We start from the raw sequence: 25226 nt of genomic DNA on the forward strand, positions 1-25226 counted from the left end.
AGCGCTGCAGCCCGGCCTGGTCTGGTCTCTCAGGGCTTTCTAAAGGCCTTTGAAGGCGTCTTTTTTTTTTTCCTTTTGAAATTTTATTTTTGTTTGTTTGAGTTTGTTGTTTTCTTCTGTGCTCTTCAGTGCTTCTGATCCGGAAGCTGTCTGCTCTTTCAAGTGTGAAATGAAAAAGTCAAAGAGACCAACAGTGCCCTCAGAGTAGAACCAGGCACGTTGGAAGCGCTGGCCTGTGGAAACATACACATGGGTTATATGAAATGACCGCAGAAAGGGAAAAAAAGAGATTACTTCCATAAGACGTGTGAAGAGCAGGAAAAAATGGTGATTCCTTCGAGTGGCATAGTGCTGTCTCCTATTTTATGAATATTTATGGTCACTTCACAAATTAAACACTTTTTTTTCTGTGTGTAAGTGTGCTCCACTTCTAATTCCTTAAAATGTGAGCGGCTGCTTGAGGGAGCTTGATTATTTTCCTTTACAAGATCACTAGTGACTATGTCTTGACTATTCTGAAATGGAGGAGCCAGCTGGATTGGTGGTAGGCTTGATGTTTTCTGCAGGTCAGTAGCTGCCCACGGTTAACATGAAGTGTAACATGATTTTTAAAAAGAATTCTGTATTCAATTTTAAGCAACTCAATTGTTTTAAATAGAGGTATGAATTTAAATGAGATTTTTAAATTCTCCCTGTTGTGACATTGATGATACTGTATCTTTCGGGGAGATTCTCTGTCTCCTTTTTCTGTTATGAAGAAGGAATCCACCATTACAATATTGAAAGTCCTTCTCACTTGTAATTTGGAGAGTAGTGGAAGAAAGCAGATGGAGTACGGTTATACCTGAAATTTAGTACATTTTCTCACACTTTCATAATTGTGGTTTGAAAATGGGTTGGATCAGCTGCTGTCAGAAGTTCACTTTCATTTGTATAGTTTTCTATAGTATTCTTTGAAACATCTTGTAATAAAGTTCTTGTTAGGACGGTATCCATACTAATTGATGTAGATTGTTTCATTTGTAAGGTAGGAGATCTAAAACAGAAGGGGGTTAACTAAGCGAATCCGAGAACTTTAGAAGGATTGACAATAAGATGGTATGTGGGTTATAAAGTGATCTTTCTTACTAATGAAAACAATGGAGTTGCACCAAGAGAAGTCACCAAAGCACCAAAATACAGTGTGCTGATTTTCCCAGGGAAATGTAGCTAACCAGTTATCTGTCTTAATAAACATTTCCCATTTCATTGGGAAATACTGTCTAGTGTGTTCCAAAGCAGTTCAAAACAGTTTCTGATTTGCGTTTTGACCTCTAAGATAAGTTGAGTTTGGAACAGGCATGTTTGCTCTAGCTGTTCTGGTGTAGTGATTGACAGAGATCTTATTCACTGCTTAAAATTCTTCATTTCAGTATCTTGCAAGCAGTAAATGTGGCCAGTATGTTGACATTGGAATTCTAGCATCTGATTTGCAGAAAACCTACAGGTGAGCAAAGATTTGTATTCTTATGTTCTGCATTCAAAATGTGTATTATATTATTTTGGTATTTTGCACTTGTGTATTTTTAATAAAAATTTCAGTTTTCTTTGTACTAACTTCATTATCAGTTGTTGAGGTTGATTGAAACTGTATGATCACTTCCACTCCAGTGTTTTCCTCTACCAATATATCCAGTAACTTACGTTTTATTAATGCATTGGCATTGCAAAGATCTAGTTGTGGTTTGTGTTTTGTGGTTTTTGTTGTGCTGGTTTGTTTGGTTTTGTTTGTTTGGGTTTTTTTGTTTTTTGGGTGGTTTTTTTTTTTTTTTTTTAATTAAACAGCTACAGATGCATTACAGCATGTGGGTCCTTATCCCAGTGAGCTTAAAATATGAGGGGAAACAACACTTCCTGCATCTTCCCCATCTGTCTGCACTGATTCAGTAAGACACTGAATCTTAGTTGCTCAGCAGGACAAGCAGTCTTGCCTAATTATTTTTAGGATGTTATGCTTTTCTGGGTGGGGAGCAAGGTTGTGTTTCAGCGGATTGTTGGTGGGTGTGTGGGTTAATGAAGGTGAAGAAGTATATTCATTTATGTTTGCACACTCTATTTATGCCTAAAGCTAAAACCCTTGCTTAGATGCTTACAGGTCTTGGGGTTTTGTTTTGTGTTGTTTTTTCCTCTGTCAACTATTGTATAAAATCAAATAAATTAAATATAACCTCAGTAAGTGAAGGTAGAAGGTTGGTGGTTTTTGTTTGCATTTAAGGATGTTAATTGAATCAGATTTTCTCATAGTGACTGTTATTAATTATCACAGTTACTCCTTGCTGGACTGTCCTTGCCTGAGTGTAGTCCTGTGTCTGTATGTTCTTGTTTGAATTAAAATTTAAAAATCAGTAGTGGTGTGAAATGTATACATTCAGTAGTGTGCTCATGTGTACATTGCTGCTTTTCTGTATCTACAGTTAAAGAGTACCTTGATAATTTTTACTTAACATCCCTTTAGAGACCAGTATAGTTTAGTGGTTTTGTTTCATCCCAGTGATTGAGCTATTCCAAGCTTAAGAAAAAACAATCACATTTTCACATAGTTTTTAATAAGAACTCGTGTAGAAGCTTGTGTATCAACTTAAAATGTACTTTCTCCACTGTGAATGACAATGTGTTGAAGGGAAAAAGCAGTTGGTGTAACCAGTTTATTTTGTTGTTTTTTTCAGTACAGAATATGGACGAAGAAAAAGAAATGCTTTTAGAATACAAGTTGCAAAAGGTAGTTCTGTTAGTATTCTGTCCAAGATGCTGATGATTATGCTTTGACTGTTTTCTTAACATGTTTGAACTTTTTCTTCCAGTGTTTGGAATAATCAGTAATGAAAAAGCACGTGAAGATTTAGCAGTTTTAGAGGCTGAACATGTGTCAAAAAGAGCAAGACAACAAGAGAAAAATGAGTAAGAAAAAATTTTACCCTTTAATTATTTTAATAATGCCATTAGTATTGTCATTTCTTTAAGGCTTTCTGTCTTCATATTATTGAATTTTGGTAGTTTCAAGGTTACAGGTAGATCCCTGATTTCCCATAGGCTTGTCTTCATCAGAAGTTACCTGTAGTTAATAGAAGCACTTTTTTCACTGAGGACAGCAGATACTAGAGTCAATCTTGATTTCTCTGTTATGGGGGACATACAGCCCTGAATTAGTGGATATCCTTGGGACTTCCTTGATAGTTTTCCACTTAAGGCCCCAGACCTTGTTTCTTTGTTTTTTGTTTTTTTGTTGTTGGTGGTGTTTTTTTTTGTTTGTTTGTTTTTGTTCTTTATCTTCCTTGGCTGTAACAGATATTAGCTAAATCTGAGAGATAAGACCCCAAGACAGGCTGTTCACCACTGGCTATGAGACTGGAATTAAGATTTCCTAACTCCCAACTCTGTGCATAGTGTCATGGACCATTCTGGTTTCTTTAAGCTGTGACAGATATTAAGGGTCTCATGGGAAATTAGGACACTGTAATCAGAACTAGCCAGTTCATCAGTGATTTACCACTACCTCCCTTGTGCCAGCATTGGTGGTTGTGTGGTCTCTTGGCGAACTGAATCAGATTGATCCTACTTCACTTTTTTTTAGGACTGTCTTTCAGCCACATTTCCAAGTTGATCCAACTCATCACAGACTTGGAAATGATGTGGTTTTTAACTCTTCACAGTAGTAAATTTAGTGCATACTAGTCAGGATTTTTCCTCTATTAGGCTACGTATCATGGTTGTGGGGAACCACATTATGGAATTGCATATGTTTTGTTTTGTGGGTGTCTCACTTGCAGTTCTGCTCTGATACACTGATAGTTTTTGTCTTCCTTCCATGTAAAGGACTGCAGGAAGTGCCACAGATGACTCTGATGATGATGATTATCCAGAAGATCTAGTAAGTGGTATTTTATTATGGTTGTTTGTATTTGCATAACAGATGATTCTGTGTTGTAAGATTGCAATGCACTTGGATAATTTAAAAGTGGAGATGAAGATAAGGTATAGTCAGAGTTGGCAATTCCAGCTGAGAATCTGTAGAGCTAAAGGAGGCTATTTTCTGAAGAAAAAGGAAGAACCTGTGGTAGAGAGTCACTTTTCAGGAAAGCACACTGGCAGCCTGAAAAACTTGGCAATGAAATGATTGAAGGAACTGACATATCTGGCTATTACTGAAAGATGAGCCTGGGGGGTTGTTTCAGCGTAAATTGCAAAGGCTGTTGCTTCATCAACCAACAGATGTAGTTTTGTATGCAGTCATTTGATTTGCAGAGGGGTGGGTTGGAAGATGCAGGGATGACACTAAATGGTGCTTATGAGATCGTTTTCATTTGCCTCTCAATATAAATAATCCAAATTATAACCTGTATATTTTGTTTTCAACTATGTGAATCTGCAGTCTACAAATCACATGAACAGTTCCCTGCTGAGCTTATACAAGAAAGGAAATCCCGATTCTGTTCCAACCACTGCAAAAAATGAAGCAATGGAAACCCCCCCTCCTGTGCGAACAGCACCTCAAACAAGCACCCTCTCACCAGGAACGCGAGTTAAAACACGCGTCTCCGAAGGTGGCTGGTTCATTGATAAAACTCCGTGTGGAAAAGACTTTTTCATTGACCTTTCTGAGGATGGAGAAGGAGATGAAAAGAAACTGGTTTCTGAGGTATTGTGTTTTACAAGCCCAATGTGATTTAAATAGCAAATATGAATGTAATTCCCTGTGTAATTTGACAGGCTTTTGAACGGTGATTCTAAGAACAAAAGGACTATCTGTCTTTCTGGATTTTTAAAATATATTTGTTTTATTACAAACATGCATGCTGTGTTTAAAGATAGTGGACATGTTAAATAGAAAGTAAAAACTGGCTTAAGCCCAGTGGAATACTTGTTTTTAGCTTTGTTTCTAAAGAAGAAAGGGCTTAGCCCATTGTTCTGCCATGTCAGAAGTGGTTTTTGAACCTTCTGGCCCGTTTCAAGCATGTTTGTATGGGAGGTAAAAAAGTCACAAGATTATGAATTTCTTCCTCATTTTTTGACGGAAATGTAGTGCTCAGTATGAGGGAGACCCAGATTAGTGCCCATACTGAGAGAAAGGTAAGTGGAACTTACTGTTGTTTATTTCATTTGCCAGTGACCAGCCTAAGTAGTCAGGAAGTGTGTGGCTTGCTGTAGCCATAGCATGCAGTCTCCCTTAGCCAGTGGTTAAGTGTTAGTGATCCTGGGAATAGCTGAAGTATTTTTGATGGATAAGAGTCAGGGAAGTTTGAAAGGAAATTGCATTGATTTATAGAGCAGTTAAAAATAGGTCCTACTCCACATGCAGACAGGTTTCCCACTTTGTGATCCCCTTCACCCCCCATTTTTTTTCTTATTTAGAAAAAAACCAACTTTGATTAGCATTGAAACTTTCCATTTATGTATGGGAGATAACACTTACGTTGTTTGGCTGACCAGGCATTTTGGCAAGAGGCTCTTTTTTTTGTGTGAAGGAAGAACTACATTTACCCCTGCCTTTCTCATTGCACAAAATGCTTCCTGAGTAGGCCAATTTGACGAATCATCCCTTTATCCTACTAGTACTGCATCCTCTTTTATAGAGAAATTTAATAAAAGGGAGATCTTAAAATTGTAAAATTATTTTCTTACAGCCACTCATGACTTACTAGTAATAAAAATTGCCATTGGAGTAAATACATTGATACAGTTTTATTCATCCTCAAAGTGGATTGGTCTATGGTATGCAAATAACTGGTATCTTATTTTTGGTTTGGGGGGGTTTGTTTGGGTTTTTTTTGCTTATGAGTATGTACTCTGAGCAAAAAAGTGACTGGTGTAATTAACACTGTAAAAAAGGGCGAATCCTCTGTATTAAAAAAAAAAAAATTTACTACAAAAAGAAGTGGTTATATTCCTGCCTTGCTCGTTTATTCATTGTAATATGTGTAAGTTAAGCATCGTAGACACTTAAACATTTTGTTCTTTTTAAGCATTTGCAGATATTCACTGACTTGGAAGGTTTTGTATATATAATTCTGCTTTTGTGTCCTAGAAACCAACAGAGTTTTCTGTCTTGGAGAGTGAAAGAAAGAAGACAAAGGGTAAGAGAACAAAAAGAAAAAAAGAAGAATTTCCAGATGTAGATGGAGAAATTGATGCCATCCTACTTAAAGAGAAAGGTGAGATGTTATTTTTGCTGTGCTGCTCCAAACAAAGACATGGTATTTGACTGCGGAATCCCATTACCAGAGAAGTGTTTTACACTAAAGTGCAGAGAAGTGACCTTGAGTGTTTTGTTAAGAAATTTAGCCTTAACGTTATAATAAACAATATTCTAGTCCTGTGTCTAGCACCAAAAAATAGTACTAATCCATGTACTTAGGTAATTGTTTAGGCTGAGTTTTTTCTTGTTTGTTGTTAGCAACTACTATTATCCCCTGTCTAAAGTTGCATGACTTTTCCTCCTTTACAGTTAGAAGTAAGGGACCAAAGCTTTACCACCCTTCAGTGAAGTTTGAGGATGTAGGAGGCAATGATGAAACTTTAAAGGTTAGTTAAAGTTTTAATTGTGACACACAGAATGCACTGAATAAAATGTCGCATGAAAAATGACGAACAAGAAATCTGTCAGAACTAATCTGCATGGCATTGAGAATAGCTGCTTATACCAACAGCAATGAAGTTTTGGGGTTTTTTTTTCTTTAATCTTTCTGAAAGCAGTCACTGAAATTATATTAATAAACTTTTATATTGGTGTGTCTATAATATTAACCATCTATAATACTGATTTATTCAATTTAAATAGAGGTCTCTCTTGCCCTTAACAGGAAATATGCAAAATGCTCATTCATATCTGTCATCCCGAAGTCTATAACCACTTAGGTGTGGTTCCACCTCGCGGTTTTCTTTTACATGGACCACCAGGCTGTGGAAAGACACTACTTGCACAGGCAATTGCTGGGGTGAGATAGCTTTGCATTTACATTTTCTGCTGTTTCTGAATTGTATTTAGAGAAAAACAAACTAATCCTCCTTCATGATAGAGTAGATCTTTTTATATTTTTAAATCTCTTTTCAATCCTTCATATCTTAGCCTAAAATATATCCATTTTCTCTTCCTTTTGTTTAAATTCCATCTGAATCTGTACTTGATAAAACCCTGTCACTTTGTCCCCTCTTCATATGAGGTTCTGTGTTTGACCTAATTGTTTTGAGGCATTCCCAGGACAGCAATATATGCATGGGTATTGAGGCTATAAATGGAAGATACGTTTGGTTAAATTTACCATAGTGTTTTGTTTTAAGCCTGGACTCAACCTTACCACTTTTTATGAGGCATTACCTTTAATCTATTGGATGGCATCCGTTAAATAGTGATTCTGAGTTCCAAAAATGGATGTTGCTTTGCCTATGTCAAATCAAGTATCTCAGTGCATATGATCTTACTGATAGCTTGATGTGTAGTGGGGCTGCTGTGCTGCTCTGTGCCTGTCTTGGATATAAATCCAAGGACTATTTTGGGCTATTCAGTGATATTTGTCTTGAACTCAAATATATGTGTTATGAAGTTTGGGTTGGGGACCAAGGTGCAAAGCTATTTGATGGTGCAGTTGTTCCCTAATTGAATTAGGGAAACCTGGTTTTTATATCCATTGCTGTTCACTTGGCCAAATGGCTTGGACCCATTTTAAATTATCTCTTTAAGATTTAGTCTTGATTACATAATCTCTGGGTGTAAAACATGTCATATTGGAAAATATTTCTCCTCTGGGACAGCCAACATTTCTAACCTCTGGATGTATCATACAATGTTCCTTGTCTCTTCCAGGAGCTTGAGCTCCCGATGCTGAAAGTGGCAGCAACGGAGATTGTGTCTGGAGTATCAGGGGAATCTGAGCAGAAACTGAGAGACTTGTTTGAGCAGGCTATGGTGAGATGCTCATTGGAAATAACACTGACTTGTTTGTCCTTTTCTTTGTAAAAATTCATATTTTGTTGTTGTGGTTTGAATTTGAGTGGATCTTTATATTGCTGCACACAGGTCAGTGTCTCCCCTTCTGTGACCAGAATTCCATTGTATTAAGTGTGATGCTGTCACAGAGCACAAAGATTACTATTCTGAAATCTTGACAGAAGATAGTTCATCATATCAATGTAAAGGGAGCAGCAAAAATTATTTACTGACGTAGAGCTGCTTGGCTTGATATATAAAAACAAAAAGGATGTAAGAGCAGTTTACTGTGCTTTTTTGTTACAAGATTTTTTTTGCTGGTTTTGTATGGCATGGAACTTGAGAGAATGTGAGAGACTTAAGACTTTGGGGGTTTGAGTATGAAGTACGCAATCTGGGGCAAATACAAAAACAGGACTTGAGTTACAGTGGAAGCCTTGCCTTGGTGCAATTTCCAGATTTAGTAAGAAGCAACAAGAACCAGACAGGTTGAGATAATTTTATTTTAAACACATGCAGCTTTTTCTTTTTCTAGTATGTGGCAAATGTTTTATTTCATTAAGACAGTTTTCTGTTCCTGATCTCTCAGAATATTCCAGTTTTCCAGCTTTATTCCATTTTTGTACTCTCCCCCACAACTGTATGTAGGTGTTTAGAGTATGTTCCTGTAGAAAATAATGCTAAACAGGGTAAAAAGATTGATTGTGAAGCTGTTAGATTATTATGTTTCCACTTCATACTACATTTTAATTGTTAGAAGGCCTTGATAAGATTTTGTTTAGAATAAATTTAAATAGGTGATCACACAGAGTTTTTAGAAATTACCTATCTTTTGTGTATGTAGTGATCGAGGGGAGGTTGCTGTAGAAGTTATTCTTTTAAGAAATTAAATGTATTGCATAAAATATGTTTAAAAGCAAAATCTGTTCTTATAGTCCCTCACGTTCACTTAAGTAGCTTTTCTGCTTAGTTTTTTTTACAAATTTTTGTGGAGGGAAAAAATACATAATTCCACTATACATTATGCACGTACTGTGGAATCTTCATAGCTTAGATGCATTTTTTTCCCTCTATCAGATACAGGAAAAGTGAATGACAACTAGATGGCGCAGTTGCTACCTGATAACACAGAATGCTTGGGGTTTAAAATACTTTTTTTAAAACATTATTCTAGTATTTTTTTAAGATTATTTTAGTGTTTTCCTTGAGTATTCCTTTGCACTACTTAGTGCTTTTTGAGAATATTAATAATCTTATGTCAGTTAAACACTTATTTTCTATTAGTTACAGTAGTTATTATTCTATGTTAGTGTTGGCTTTTTGCAAACATGAAGTACATGGAATTTTAGAACACTTGTAGGAATTACTTAGTGCTCATTTTTGCTCTTTGAACGTGGTCAGGCTCTGTAGTAATCTTGAAGTTGGCAGATCATTTTTCATGACCACCTGCTGCTCCTTTTGTTTCATTATGTATGTCAGTAATACTAGCTCTTGAAATTCCACAGCTCTAATGTCACTAACAAAACAAACAAAAAACCACATGAGACCACCTGTGTCTGATTTTGTTTTTTGGACTTAAGCAAAGTGAGCATTCACAATGGAATATTTGTGGAAAACGTAAAGCATCATAGAGGTACATAGAAATTATTTAGAGACATTTTGAATCTCATGCCTTAATTATTTCATAGCCTCAGCTCAGCACAGTTTCATAGTCTGGTGGCTCTCCAGATAATCCATAAGAACAGAATTGTTCTGGGACAGGTTGATTGTGCAGCAGACTTAGATTAATAATTATAGAACAGAAAATCTGAAAAAAATTCTTTCTCATAATACACTGTGTCAGTGTAATTTTGTAATTATTAACATTTCTTGTTCCTAGTCCAGTGCACCGTGTGTCCTTTTCATTGACGAGATTGATGCAATCACCCCAAAGAGAGAAGTTGCTTCGAAGGACATGGAGCGGAGAATTGTTGCTCAGTTCCTAACTTGTATGGATGGTCAGTTTCAGGAACATCTGTACTAAGCTAAACTTTCCAATTATCAGGCTCACTGTCTGCTTTCCTTCAGCAGTGACTCGTGGTTACTTTAGTGGAGATAGTGGTAATAATTTTTTGTATTTTGGCAGTTTACCTGGGGGGTGGTGGGAAGATTCTAGTAAATTTGAGAGGATGTTACTACTTTTTAACGGTGTGAAAAGTGGTAACTTTTTCACAGCTTTATATAAGTCTGTTATGCAAACAGATACAGTGGGAAAATGTGTCAAATGTCATTTTGAAATGCTTATTTTTGCTTGAGTGTGCAAAATGCAAATTATAGGTAGTAGACATAAGGATGACCAGCAGTTTAGTATGACTTTTGGTCAAGTTTATCTCTGCTGTTCTGAATATTATTGTGTGCTGCAGAAACAGAGTCGCATAGACATCGGAACAAAGTTGAGACGGTGAGTATGAGTACTAACTTCCTTCCTTCCTTCCTTTAGATTTGAATAATGTGGCTGCCAGTACCCAGGTCCTTGTTATTGGAGCAACTAACAGGCCTGACTCACTGGACCCTGCACTGAGGCGAGCTGGGAGATTTGATCGAGAAATTTGTTTAGGGATCCCAGATGAAGCAGCAAGAGAAAAGTATGTGTTATAAAGTTTAAGCTTCTTTTGGATTAATTAATAAATATGGAAATAATGTGTAAGTTAACAAAAGTACTTTATTGTGTTTAGTCCTATTTGTGCTCGTCCACACCTATGGATCACTCAAAAGTGCGGAAGACATGAAGTGTGCGTCTACTCTTTGTCTTGGTAGCTGTATCTACAGTTGGGGTGGTTTCTTTTCTTGTGTGCAAATCTGCTTTTAGCTTTATGTTAATAGCTTTTGAAGTGCCTTAACAGTATAGATGATGGAATTAAATGTGTATTTTCTGTTGCTCAGGAAGTTAGCATTCTGTCTCTGGTACACTCTGAGATCTGCTCTGTCAATTTTGAATCATAAACTAAGGTTTAAAGAATCTATAATATTTAGATTCACCAAAACTAGCTTTTACCCAGAGATTGACATTGTCTGGTTGATACTGTTGGTTTTTGGTTTAGAACTGAAAGGAAATATATAGCATAGTTTTGTGGGTTTCAGTGTTGGTTACTTGGTTGAGTGAAAACTGTTCCCACTGTAATTTCAGTTCATGTGGACTGAAGGAGACCTCAGAACAATGCTGTTTGTTTTCCTATGAAAATAAAAAAGCCACAGCTTCATCTTTATTTTGTTGTTCTTTTTCTCCCTACTTGATTAGAATTCTTCGGACTTTGTGTCGAAAACTTAAGCTCCCAGAATCCTTTGAATTTCGTCATTTAGCACGGCTGACTCCGGGTTATGTAGGTGCTGATCTGATGGCACTTTGTCGTGAGGCAGCTATGTGCACAGTGAACAGAGTCCTGATAAAATCTGAGAAGCAGAAAAGGAAATACGTACATGCTGGAGGAAACACAGATGAAGAAACCCTGGGAATAGGAACAGACATCCTGGTGGAAGAGGATTCCAAACAACTAGAACTTTCTCCTAAGGTATTTGTTCCTTGAAGCATGTGCCTCTAATACCTTTAGAATTGAGCCATTTTATAGTTGTGAAAGTCACTGCTCATAAATACTTAAACATCTGTGGCCAACGTAATAATAGACTTAGATTGAGAAATATCAGCTCCTAAGCCAGAAGCTTAACTCTTAATGGCCCATATAATGGGTCTGAATAAGTGGCTTCCAAAACCCACACCTTCTAAAAATAGTGTTAATGTTTTATATAAGGTCTGTTTCTTCCTTGGTTTTTTTCATCGTTGTTGTTTGTTTTGTGGTGTTTTGTTTTGTAGCAGACCAGAGGTTAAAATAGTGGCTACATCTCTCTTCAAAAGTCTATCAGCTGTAAGAGAATTGTAAGAATATCAGATTTGCACAGTTTTTACCGAGCTGTTTGCCGTGCCATCAGCAACGTATTTATTATGATGCCTGGTGCTCTTTCCTGGTATAGCTACAGTTAGCCAAATCTAGAAGTATTTATGCAGTCTACATTTTCCTTCCAGCTATGTGATTACTTGAGGTAAATCACATGTGGTGTCTAGTACCTATAGCAAGTTTGAGGAAGAGGTATCTATCCAGCAGAAAAGTTAAGTTAGCAGTGTGACTTGAGCTGCAGAGAAAGTATCTGTTAATGTACAGTACAGCTGGAACTGTGTTGCAGAAAATAGCATTTCCAGTGTCGGAATTATTCTGTGGCCCAGGTGACATGCTGTGGTCAGTGAACCACAACACCTTTATATAGAAATTCTTGACCCTACTTCTCAATGTTTGCAGTGTGTATGTGCCTTCGTTCTGTGTAGGCTTCCTAAACATTTGTCTGGAGAAGTAAAACAAAATGGTTTTAAATCCACAATGTACTTGGATTCTCGTTTTAGAAGGGCTATCAAAGAAAGCTGTTACTGTAATTAACAAAAACCAGTGTAAAAAGCTGTAGCAAGCCTTTGTATTAGAGTAACGTAACCACACTGCATACCTACTAGTGTTTCCTGGGGCCTGATGTAGCCAAAAGAAAGTAGGGAGGGGCAGGTAGTTGCAGTTTTTATCAACATCACCATGATCAAAGGGGTTGTTGAGGATGAGGAAGTCTAATCCTAACAGAGCCATGTTTTGATAGCTGGCAGGAGGTTGACATAGTCTAATACAGGGTATTGTTATTAAAACCGTTATATTGTGTTTATAATGGAAAAATAAACATAGAAAACCTTTTAAAATAATTCACACAATTTAAGTAAACAAACCCAGTGGTCTTGGCTATTTCAGAATTTCTCTTAATGGTTCTGTTAAGAAGAGGAGGGAGGGCTTAAAAGGAGTATCAGGGACTATAAATACTTCTATTTCTTTGTGATCAGTTGTAGAGTCATCTTTGTTGCAACAAATAGGAAGTGATACTTTTCCCGTATACTGCTATGGGGAAACTGTGGAAACTTAACAGTTCTTACAATTCTTTTTTTTTCCTTCGATCTTATAATGAAAATCCTGGTATAGTTTTACTTGTGGTGCAGTATCAATTTGCTTTGATACTGCCTTTCTGTATTAGAACTGGGATGTGTTTATGTTGTGAAAGTATAAAGTTCTTTGATCAAGTGTTTTCTCAGATAGTTTCCCCAATAAGAACTGATTGGGGAAATTGGAACACACCTGTCTGGCGTGCTGCGGTCTGCAAGGTGGCACAGCGCTAAAAAGCATTATCCTATTTCTCTGTTCTGTTTGTCCAAATTTTATCAGGGCCTGGTTACAAAACCAGGTCTAATCAGCCTGAGGAAATGAGTTGATGACTTGAAATCAGATTATATTAAATAGAAGTGTAAAATCTATGAGAGAGAGAGAGTGTGTGTGTGTGTGTGTGTTAGGAGTTTTAAGGGTTTCTATATAACTGAATATACTGCAAATTGCTGAAATTGTGCTGTTCAGCAGAGTTGTTCACTTTCTCTCAAAAGCAATTTCTTATTACAAACAGACTTAATACATGTAGTTAATACGTATTTTGGAAATTTCAGCATGGAGGGAACTTTCTCCTAATTGGTGTGGGAGAAGCAGTAGGAAGAATTTGAATACAAAATACATGTGCTAGCTCTGTTTCTGTAGTATCTAAATCAAGATTGTAGTCTGTCAGCTCTGTGCTTTCACAACTGTTAAATGTACATAGTGCTTTCCTGGAACATTTTTATCATTAATGTTAATTTTTAATGTTATTTTACATAATTTGTGTATTGTATGTAATGATTTGTTTTATCATAATTAATATTACAGTTGAAGAGAGTATTGATTTGAAAAAGTCCTTAAAAAATGGTTCTTAAAATCTAATCCAGTGAATAATCTTTTTCTTTCCCTTTCCCTGAACCCTAAGGATGAATTACAGAGACTTTTGGATTTGCTGAAGAAGCAAGACCACTTGCCTGAGGAGCAGCTGCAGAAGCTGTGCATTGAGATGAATGATTTTATTGTTGCACTGTCATCAGTGCAACCCTCTGCCAAGAGAGAAGGCTTTGTTACAATTCCTGATGTGACATGGGCAGATATTGGAGCCCTGGAGGATGTTCGGGGGGAGCTGACTATGGCAATATTGGTATGTCTTAACCTTACTTTCAAAGATTGCTGCCCATGGGTTGTAACATGCTACAAACTAGAAATTTTGCCAACATATTCATTTTAAATGTCAGACTTTTATCATTTGCTTTCAAAATTGTTACAAGTCTGGTGCATGAATTTCACATTTCACTTACTGTATTCATGCTTGCAGTATGTTCATTATTGCTGAATCTTAAGTATTCTAAAATTCTTGTACCAATAACCTTGGTTATAAAACTGCCACACAAAGAATTGGAGGCTACTTAGCTGGAAGGTTAGCAGTCTTGCTGCCAGTCAGAGGGATGCCTAACACTAACACCTTAAAATGAGAACTTAGGTAAAAAAAATCTTTGCCTCTGAATCATGATACTTCTCTCATTTTGGGGTACTTATCAGTGCAAGATAGTAAGATGCTGATGGACTTTATTCTTTTAGCCTATAAAGAATTAGAATAAAGAACTTGCTTATGAATGATTTTTCATACAACCGTAACTGAAATGGAAAGTTTTATGCTAGCTTTTTGTCATAGATTAACTATGAGAATTTATTTTATAGGCACCTGTGCGAAACCCAGAGCAGTTTAAAGCTCTGGGCCTGACTACTCCGGCTGGTGTCCTGCTTGCAGGACCTCCTGGGTGTGGCAAAACACTGTTGGCTAAGGTAGTACGTTTTCTAAACATATTTAAAAATACTGGAGAATCTTCTTGAAGTGGACGTTTTTTGTAGGAATGACTGAGTCTGGATGATACTGCCAGAAGTTGGGCTTTTGCATCAGTTCTCATCAGAAAATTAAATTTGGGCCTCTGTGCTAAAGTTATTTGATTTTCTTGACATAAAGTTACAATTTTGCTTGAATTGTGAGTGAATTATGGCAAAACTTGGCGGAAGGAAGTTTGCTAAGAAGAAAGTAGCAAAAATAGGAAGAAACTCCATGAGATAACCACTTCTATGGAATATTTCACTGTAACTCTAATTATATATTTGAGAGTAGTCTACACTCATAATAAATAAAAGTACATAAATATAATATTTACCTATACTGAAAATATTTTTGTTTTCCTTCTTGAGCATTTCAGTTCTTACGGCCTCCCCATATAAATGCAGGTGCTCATGCAAGTTTGTAGATGTCACTCATCTTTGTCTTCAAATGCTCTAATGTAGTGGAGTATCTCTTTAACTCCCACTACGTATTGAGAATTCTTCAGCTAATACAGGGGGGTGGAGTGGATTGTGAATCTGGAACACTGCCTCATTAGAGAGAGAGAACACCTTGCTAAATTCCCTGCCCCCCTCCCACTCTTAATTGCATATAATTATACTTTGTACTGTTTTCTATATTTTACAAACAGTTGGTAACTGTGCTCCTTCTCTTAAGTTTGTTTATTGCTCCATGGACAGAACCAAAGAAAACATTAAAAATATGTGATGTGTATATATATATATATGTGTGTGTGTGTATATATATTTATATATATATATATCTGTCTTTCCCTTTTTGATAGGCTGTGGCAAATGAGTCTGGACTGAACTTCATTTCTGTGAAAGGTCCTGAACTGCTAAATATGGTATGCACTAATCGTTTTGCTTTTGTTATTTATGCAATTCTTGTCCAAGACATGAGGCAAGCAGCGTTGCTGATAATTACACAACTGATATTGGTGCAACTGAAGTTGCAACAATTAACCTCTGCTTAAAGTTTTTTGCAGTGACATTATTCATGTGAAAAGGAAAAAGGTATTTGGGTAGTTTTAAGTATATATCTTGGTTTAAATTACCTGGCAGATGGAGCCTTCTTGACAGAAGTAGGATTTCTAAATTACCTACTACATGCATCATTGTTTTTATAGGGATCAGAAAAAGAAAAAAAATTCAAATCTACAGTGAGAACAATTGGTGATCAGTAACTACAGATCAACAGCTTTCATGAAGCACAATAAAATTTTCAGCTTTCCAGTTCAGGAATCTGTTTTGCCAGTCATTTTAGATTATTAATGGAAGTTTGAAACATTGGAAAGCAATGTGGCTTTGTAGTTGATCAAAGTGATTTTTAAGGATTTTTATGCTGTAGTCTGAGTTTTTGAAGCACTGGGCTTAGAAGTGTTGGGATATAACTTTGGTCCCTTTTAGAGTTAAGAGAATGTGTTGAACTGAGCGAGAGGCCTACAGTTACCTATTTATTAATAACATGGAAGCTAAAACCAAAATACTGGATTTGTTTATTCTTTTCCCAAACATTTTTTTAATGTGTACTTGAAGTACTGATACAGGCAGGAAATATAACTCTAAGTTAATGAGGAGCCCTGCTTCCTTGTGAAGTTAAGAGAAAATGTCTGGCTGTGATTCAGAGACTATGTTAGGACATAAACTGTTATCCGAAGCAAACTGGTTGGCAGGTTGCACTTGTCCCTTGCAAAGCACCTTAAATAGGCTTTGAAACTGCTTTTAATTTTTTTTTTTTCCAAGCAAAATGTTCATGTCTTACATTGTTTCACTGTGATTTGTCATTTGTTTTAGTATGTTGGTGAAAGTGAACGTGCTGTACGTCAGGTGTTCCAGCGTGCCAGGAACTCAGCCCCTTGTGTTGTATTTTTTGATGAAGTTGATGCTTTGTGCCCTCGGAGGTCTGACCGTGAGGTGAGTCCATCTTAAAATATCTCCATAAATTAATTATCCTAGTTGCAGCTTTTGTGGCATTGTGCTAGCAAGAAAAGTACCTGGAAGGGCACTACATTCAGTATCTCCCAAGGAAGACAATCCAGTAGGCTTTTTCATCTTTGAGGAAAAATATGTTGGTCAAATTTTGTAAAGCTTTGTACTTTTTTTAGTATGTGTATATAGAAAATAATATCCAGAGAATGCATCCACCACCTTGTCTGTGTAGAGCAACAGGAGAAGATAAAGAACTGCAGTTTAATATCCTGTTTAATTTATGATCAAATCTTGACACCTGTGTGCAGCTGTAATGCTCTCAGTGCTCTAGGCCCCACCCCTGCTCTTCAGAGTGGTCTTTGACCATGTAGAGGTATTGTCTGGGCAGGAGACTGGTGACTGTATTCCTCAGGCTGTGATACTGGTGGCAGTCCTTGGGATTCATAATTGAAACTCAGGGATGTTTGGTGTTTCCATTGGCTCTTTGAGACCCGTGTGCATTTTCACCAGGTATTATCTATAGGTGGATTTATATATTTGTGTGCATAAAATAAAACAGTAACACTTAGAACAATGGTCTTCAAAATCATCAAGCAGTTTTACTGCATAATTGAACTCTTGTTCTCCAGCTCCTGTGCTTTCTCTCTCTCTCTGTCTCCCCAGCTCTAGAATGAAATTCAGATTAAGCTGTTGAGTTTAGTTATAGCATGTCAGTACTATGGAATTAACATTTAGCTATGAATAGCTCAGCTGGTGAAAGTATGGTTTCAGAGTTTTAAATATTTGGAGAACATTTTTTTTCCCAAAACCTGAATATTGAGAAGTTTTGTGTGTTCTTGTTGAGACAGATGGGAGAATGATTAGTAGAAATATCTACATTTGCTTCTTTAAGTGTGTCCTTCATCTCTAATGGGAAAGAAAAGGTTTGCCACATGTTAAAATGTGTGGTGGGTGTATAGGTAGCATGAATTTGGGATGGAAACAAGCTAGAATAAGTAGAAATCCAGAATGCAGCTACATTAAAAGTGCAAAAAATAAACTTTTTATTTGAAGAGTATTTCAGGGCAGGGAGCTAGTAGATGTTTTGTTTCTTTTACTTTGAAATATTTGCATTCCCACTGTTTCCTCAATTCTATTGACAATTTTCTCCTTTTAAAGTCAGGAGCCAGTGTCCGAGTAGTCAACCAGTTACTCACAGAGATGGATGGTCTGGAGAATCGTCAGCAGGTTTTCATCATGGCTGCCACAAACAGGCCAGGTGAGGACCCAAAAATCATAAACAAGAGAAATGAAGTATCACTGGTTCTCTTCTAATGAAATCATGTGTTCCTACATATTTGAATTGTATATTAACCTTGTTTTGTACTTAAAGTTACAGTGTCTCCTCAAATCCCAACCTTTTCTGATCAATTAGTCTGTTCCACATTCTGGTGACAGGGTGAGATGAAGCAACGTCTTTAAAATGTGTCTTAATTAGCACCTGATACCACTGCTATAAAATACTTTGAAAGGTCTTTGACTTAATTGGACCTTCGATTATATCTGTGGAACATAAAAGAACAGAAGAGAACTAAAACATAAATTATATCTTTTTTTGCTGCTGCTTGCATTGATTTTTCTGTCCAAAGCAACATTATAGTTTTCTGTCTTATGTTAAATCATTTTTAAGTTTGCTTATCTTTTGCTCCCCGGGCCTCATGTTCTGAATTTGGTTCCCTCAGTCTGAACTTATTCTGCTGTTTCCTCATGTTCTGTCAAGCTTTGATATTGACTGCTGTCTGTGTTCCCTTGCTGGCTCTTCAGTTTTTGGCAGCTTTTACAATTCCTGTAGCATTTTCTTAGTTGGTAAGCTAAACACTGACATCTACTTTACAGACATCATATGTTTTACAACCAACTTTCTGCCTCTTTTTTTCATATTATGGAGAAGTCTTGTGTTTTATACATAGGAATAAACTTGTCTCTTCCTGAATTTGAGCTCCATCTAGATGCTGAGAGTTAGAAGTAAAGGAATTTGTTGTAAGAATAGAAAGAAACACATGCACGAAGATGTTGCAGTTCCTTGGCTATAAGCATTTTCTGAATATTGCAATGGAAATTGAATACGGAGTTACTACTCTACCTTGGTAAAACCATACTGGTATAGATACATGAATTTTGGAAAGAACGTTTGCACCTAGAGCATGTATTTGACAAATTACTGGTACTGACAAGACACAGCTGTTTTGTACCTGCATGTGTTACGTAAGAACAAGATGTAGAATTCTGAGGAGAAATGGCTTAAGAGAGAAAAATAGTAGCATAAATACTTTTGGTATCAATTTGAAGATGAGAAAGTTAAAATATTTGACAGATTGCTTGGGTCCTATAGATTAAGGAAAATTTGTTTTGAGATCACCTAAAACAGGCAACTATGAGGTGTGTTTGTTTTTTTACAATGGTCAAAAAATTCAAGGATTTTGAGGAAAATTTTCCTGTCTCTTGATTTCTTGGCACTATCAAACCATTTACGTAGTGCAGTATGAGCTGTAGATGCTGAAATCTGTATCTGCTTCTAGAAATTCTTTGATTTAAAATGGTAAGTTTTTGCTGGTGTGAGCTTGATGATTCTGACCTATCTAATCCAATATAGAAAAGAGAATAAGGTTGTACAATGTAGCACATCTAAATATAGATACAGTTGGATGTACCAAGGGTGTCATCAAGTTGCCTTAGGAAAGAGATCTCTCACTAAATTAGTTGTGCTACTGCAAGCATTTGTAGCAAGTGGCCTTATTTGGTAGTGTTTCTCAGGGGCTTTGTATCTGATTGCTGATGGCAGTAAACTTGTCATTATTTCTGACTGGTAGCTTGGGGTGTGAATTCCCACACTTTTGATTTGAGGAAGCATCCAGCTTGACTTGCTGGGTTTAGATTTACACTCATTCAACACTTGCTTATGGGTCTTATTTTCATGCAGATGTGAAACAGACATCTGTGCAATCGTTAATCTATCACTCGATAATCCTTATACTGGATGCAGTTTTACCATTCTGTTGGTGTAAAGTACCTCTGCAATGGTAGATGTACTGTTTTACTATACCAGAATAGTTAAAATTATGAAACCTTTCTGAGCAATGAGAGTTATAACAATATTTGAGGGAAGCTGGGAAATTTGTAAGGTATGAACTCAGCAGTGCATTACTAGCCAATGATGTTGATGGAAAAAAGGGAATTGAAGTTAAAATGCCAAATGTAAAGAAAAATGTAAAATGCCATATGTAGAAGATGTAAAAGAAAATCCCTGCAAAAGCAGGGATAACAAATATAAACATAATATTGAAGGATATGAATGTATCTGCAAATTCTGTAAATGGAAATGAATTGTATCTTGATAAAGGAGCTGTTTTGCCAACACAATAAAATATTTTTTTCTGAGTGGCAAAGTTTGGCACATCCAGCTTTTGCTAGAGGAGGCAATTATCTATGCAGTTTTGATAGGATGGATCTGTTGCTTCAGAAGGATATCAGCTGTGTGTATGAATAACACTTTGGATAGGTTTAAACTACAAACTTTTACTGTGATTTCTGCATTTGTCAGTGTGAAAAAATACGGTCCAATTGATGCAGTTTTTATCAGAACAACTTTTACTGAAGTTGCAGTTAAATTGTGGAAACTGATTTTTCTCTTGTGTAGTTTATTTGCTGTTTATAGGGCGTAGGAAGAGGCACTCTTACCACCCTAAAAACTTAAATGTCCAAGCAGAGACCTGTAGAAGAACCCTAGTTTATTCTGGCTAGTGTATTTAAATCATTCCCGCAAACAATAAAAGTTGTGGTGCCTGAAAAGCTCTTTTGCCTATAAGTCTGACATTTGTATGAAAGATTTTTCTGTTGTAGTTATACTGAATAGAGGTGCTAGGGTGTTGTGTGGTATAAAGCTAAATAATATATGTGTCCCAGCAGAACTCCTCGAAATCTTCCACTTGGCCAGCATTATGAAGCGTGAGATCTCATCTTTTTCAGTCCATGTTAGTGTAATTTAATAGGAGAGAAAATGGCTTTGCAAGATGCTTCTTTTTTGGAATAGTTGTAAGCATGGTAGCTTTTATAGTTGGTTGCTGTTGCTGCTTATGATTATTAGTGTATGTTGTCAGCATAGTAGTGTTAGAGACCATGGTGACAAAAGAAGAGTCTTCTCTCAAAAAAATATTATTATTATAAAGTATAATAGTACTAGCAGTAGGGTAGCAGTGGCTCAACCAGTTTTGACATCAAGGTATGTTCCTGGCACAATTGTTCCAGGTGGGTGCTAGCACCTGTGACAAGGTATTTTTGTAAAATGGTGGTGTTTTATGTAACCTCTGGCTGAAGACTGCCAAATTCTTTTTTTATATTAGCCTTTAAGGACTTGGAACACTCTTAATTCACGTTTTTGACAAAAGGCCAGACACAATAGATTGGTTCCTTTGTTTATCATATTCAATCTGCAAGTGGTAATTCTTATTCTGGCAGTGTTGAAATAAGCCTTTGATCTGTCCTTAAAAGCAGGATATTTGAAAGTTTTTTACACTTACTCAGTGACTTTGAAAGTCCTCTGTAGATCTTGCTTGACTACTGCTAAATTAGCAGGGATGCAGTATTCCCAACTCAATCTCTTTCCACCTAAATGCAGAACCAATGTCAAACTTTGTCTGAAGAGCATTAAATCTGTAAAGCACTCAATGTCATTAAAAATAGAGGGGGGGGGGCGGGAAGAGTCAGAAATGTCATGTCCTGTTAGAAATGTTATGATTCAGAATAATTATATCCTTTTTCACTATACTTATTTCCTGAAATCGGAGACTAAGTACTTACAAAAAACATCAAGCACTACTCTTAATTATCTAAGGTCTGTATTTTCCCACAATTTTGTAGTTACCAGTCTGAGTTTCAGTATTGGATACTGCTGCTTTCTGCTCTTTTCTTACTTCCCCAAGCTTTGGACATTTATAAACTCTTTAGAGAAATGCTGACCAAGGCATCATCAGCATTTGCCATGGGATGTAAGGGACTGTAGGTAACCTGGGGAAATAGACAAGAAATCAGCGGAACACTACACACTGATACAGACTTACTTAAGCTTGATCTAAGTGATGATGATGTCTGTGCTTCTATTCATGCTCTTTTTCTCTAGCTTTTAAAAATTAATTCTTGCAAAATTCCCCTTGTACTTTTATCTTAGAGCACGGTCCTAGTTTCAGTGAGTTCTATTTTTCTTTAGCAAGTGTGTGTGAGTTTTGTAGGGCTATTCACCTGAACCACATGTTTTGAAACACAGTAAAAAAATAATCTTTCCTTCAGTCTCTGACAATAGTTACAGTTTTGGTTTGGGTTTTTTTGTTTATGTTTCTACCTGTTTATACATGCTGCTGAATTAAAGCCAAGATAAGATCTAAGAAAAGCGTCTAATATGTGAGGCATGGAACAATTTCTTTCATCATAGTTGTAAGTCACACAAATTATATTTCTGCATTTCACCAGCCCATGAATGTTATGCATCTTTCACAGTAACTTTAGTGGAGTTTGTTTGCTGTGTAGGAGCAAAGCTGTTAACTGCAGTGTTCATCTGGAGTCTCAGAAAAACTTTTAGGGCTTTTGACGTTCTGGAATGTCACAGATGTGAGGACCTAGATCTTGTATACTTCAAATATATAGTTTTAAAAGCTGTAGTGAGTATAGGAGAAGTTTGAGGGACTCAGCACAAGAGCCGTTGTTGGTAAGCACTGAACTTTCATAAACATTGTTGACTCTTGTACAGTTGAGATACGACGTGAATAATCAACTGGAAATGAGTGTGAGACTAATAGATTTTTATAATAGGGCAGTGGAATGTCACGTTATAGGGATACATGCAAAGGTATTTTCAATAGAATTTAATGAAAATTATAAAATTTTGCAGTAGTTTGGAGAGCAGTGTGGCAAAATAAAATATTACATAGTTCTCTACAGGCAAGTGCCTCTCTTAACCTTTAAAAACAAAGCAAGGAATGGATATACTGTAAAGATATCTTCTTATGCAACTTTGCCAAATTATTTGGAAAATGGTACTGCTGTCTTCTAGGGACATGGTCAATACCATTGACTACATCAGAAAAGCAAGACAGAAAATGATTAACTAGACATTTTTCTTAATAGAAGTGTATTCTCTCCATGAGACAGCTACTTGGAAAAGAAATGTTGTGTGTTATCACATTTCACTTTCAAACTTGAGAGCTAATGGGCTTTGAAAGGGGTATCTGTGATAACTATCTTAATTTCATTAAAATGTTAAATGCATCTAAAATTAGCTGACTCTCTTCCGCTTAGATAAGTTTCAAGATAATAGATACAGAGAGAACATTATGATTTATCGAGATGGAATGCTTTGAAATTCCTAAAAGAGGAACATTATTCAATTCTTTAAACTGATATGAAGTGCATCTAATGAGTGAGTTTGGCCAATGAGTAAATACTAGTTTCTGTGTTAATGTGACTTGAATTTTCAAGAACTTCAAGCCCAGGCCTGAACCAGCAGAGCAAAGTGAATTGTCTCATAAGGAGATGGGAAGTATAGATCTGTGTTTTAAACTTTGGTGTGTTCTTCTCATTGTAAATCACCATTACTGCAGCTTATGAAGTTACTATGAGTTGTGGTAACTCTTTGAATGCAGGCAGCGTAATCATTTACATACAAATGGATCAATGCATCTTTAGACTGGATCACTAGCTTTGTATCGTTGGACAAACAGGGTGGCAAGTGCCATGTTCTCAGAATGCAAAATGGAAACAGTATTTTCCATATCAAGCTTAATATTTGTAAAGAGCTTTTAAACCTTTAGAATGTGAAGTTCTCAACTGTGTGATGTTGTAATGCAATCCCTGCTGAGAGTGTTTGTTTGTCATTTATCTGTTGAGTGAACTTTGTCATCTCATCTTAATAATGTGGCAAGGCTTCCATCCACAGAGACACAAAAACAGGAAAGTGCACTTGTGCCAAAAGCAAGATATCATATAGCACTATGCACAGACATGTAAGAAAGATGTTTTTGTCTAGGCCTGCCATGGCAGGGATCCTGTTTAACCCTGTTTCATCTGATCTGTATTAAATCAATACATCAAGTTCATTCTTTTTTTTTTTTTTTTCACCATTCTTGTCACATTCACAAAAGCTGATTTTTGCTTGCATAGATGTCTTTGGCCATGACTGCTGTATCTTTGAAAAAAAAATGCTTTTATGCAAGAAAAAGGTAGTGGAGCATTTTTTAATGGGTGCATCTCATTTTACTTTTTATTCTTTAAGCATAGGGGAGAGAGTAAGGTGAACAAAACCATGCACATCTTTAAAAAGTGAATCAAGACTATGTTGTGGTAGGATCAGGTAGCTGGAATCTTGACAGAGTTAAGCAAACTTTTTTTCATTTGCAAAAAAAGGGATAGTTATGCTTCCATGTTACTGTTTTGGGTTTTGGCTGGGGTTTGGTTTTGTTTTGTTTTCTTATAAACATCTGTACAGTAAAGATTACCAGCTTAACTTTTCCCAGTCTTCACCTTTCATATACATGAATGCATGTAGTTTGTCTGTTAGCTACATTTTGTCAAGCGGATGTAATGATTGCAGGGGCGCTGACAGCTTCTTTTAGAGTCTTTATATTTTCCAGCATAAGACCTACGTGTAACTTTCAACTGTTACTTTTGGATAAGGTTCTTGCAATAGCTACCTAATGCATCTATAGAAGTTACAGGCTTCAAAAAAGTCCCTTATACTGAAAGTACCGTTTTCATTCTATCTTCTGTGGGTGCTTTTGTGACTTTGCTGTTCACATTACTGTATGTGAACTTTGAATGGTTTTCTAGAAACATTTGTAGTGATTTTTGGTTTCTTACTTTCTTACTCCACACGTAATAAAATCTGGAGTCTGTAGTTCTTCCCAGGAAACAAATTCTGTACTTTGCAGCTCTATTTTGTGTTTTCATGGGTTTCCTATTTTACCATTCAGAATATTAATATGTGTTAGAAATGCAAATGACCAGTAAAATTAAGTTGACATATGGGTGCTTATGACTGGCCCTGTGTATTTGTTATTCTTAATTTGTCAGTGTGCTTTTCAAGGGGATTTGCCACGGTTAATATGGGTAGAGTTCCTTCTAATAGAACAAACTGCAAGCATTTTTTTTCCCTTGTTATGAATTAATGTGGAATTCTTCACTTGACCATGCTATAGCTATGGCAGTAAAAATGTTCTAGTACTGTATTGCCAAGAGCAGAATTGTCTTTGTTTGTGGAGAAAGAGAACTGGTATTTATGAGCCATCTTTGCACAGATGCAGTTTAACTGTTCTAGGTAATAGAGGCTCCTATTTGACAGAGATTAAACTATTTCAGTCAGCTATTTCAATGGTCAGAGCTTCACATCAAGGCACAAATGCTTCTTTGAATCTACGTACAATATGCCTATAATCCTGCTCATGTGTACACTTTCCTAAGGGTGTATCTCA

The 25226-nt window shown here is 36.4% G+C and overlaps 1 protein-coding gene across 1 annotated transcript in view; it reads left to right on the forward strand.

The window, feature by feature from the left end:
• Positions 1 to 1415: 1415 nt before the first annotated feature.
• Positions 1416 to 25226, forward strand: part of NVL (nuclear VCP-like) — a 29393-nt gene continuing 5582 nt past the window's right edge. Inside the window, exons 1-17 of the mRNA XM_010082140.1 lie at positions 1416 to 1486; positions 2706 to 2758; positions 2841 to 2937; positions 3853 to 3907; positions 4409 to 4675; positions 6062 to 6188; positions 6482 to 6558; positions 6837 to 6971; positions 7838 to 7939; positions 9840 to 9957; positions 10440 to 10584; positions 11238 to 11508; positions 13862 to 14080; positions 14638 to 14742; positions 15585 to 15647; positions 16597 to 16716; positions 17890 to 17989. Of these exons, the coding sequence (XP_010080442.1) occupies positions 4421 to 4675; positions 6062 to 6188; positions 6482 to 6558; positions 6837 to 6971; positions 7838 to 7939; positions 9840 to 9957; positions 10440 to 10584; positions 11238 to 11508; positions 13862 to 14080; positions 14638 to 14742; positions 15585 to 15647; positions 16597 to 16716; positions 17890 to 17989 (1837 nt within the window). The 5' untranslated portion in view covers positions 1416 to 1486; positions 2706 to 2758; positions 2841 to 2937; positions 3853 to 3907; positions 4409 to 4420. The remainder of the gene's footprint in view (positions 1487 to 2705; positions 2759 to 2840; positions 2938 to 3852; positions 3908 to 4408; positions 4676 to 6061; positions 6189 to 6481; positions 6559 to 6836; positions 6972 to 7837; positions 7940 to 9839; positions 9958 to 10439; positions 10585 to 11237; positions 11509 to 13861; positions 14081 to 14637; positions 14743 to 15584; positions 15648 to 16596; positions 16717 to 17889; positions 17990 to 25226) is intronic.

This window comes from Pterocles gutturalis, unplaced genomic scaffold, assembly GCF_000699245.1.
Source record: "Pterocles gutturalis isolate BGI_N339 unplaced genomic scaffold, ASM69924v1 scaffold15839, whole genome shotgun sequence".
Lineage (NCBI taxonomy): Eukaryota > Metazoa > Chordata > Aves > Pterocliformes > Pteroclidae > Pterocles > Pterocles gutturalis.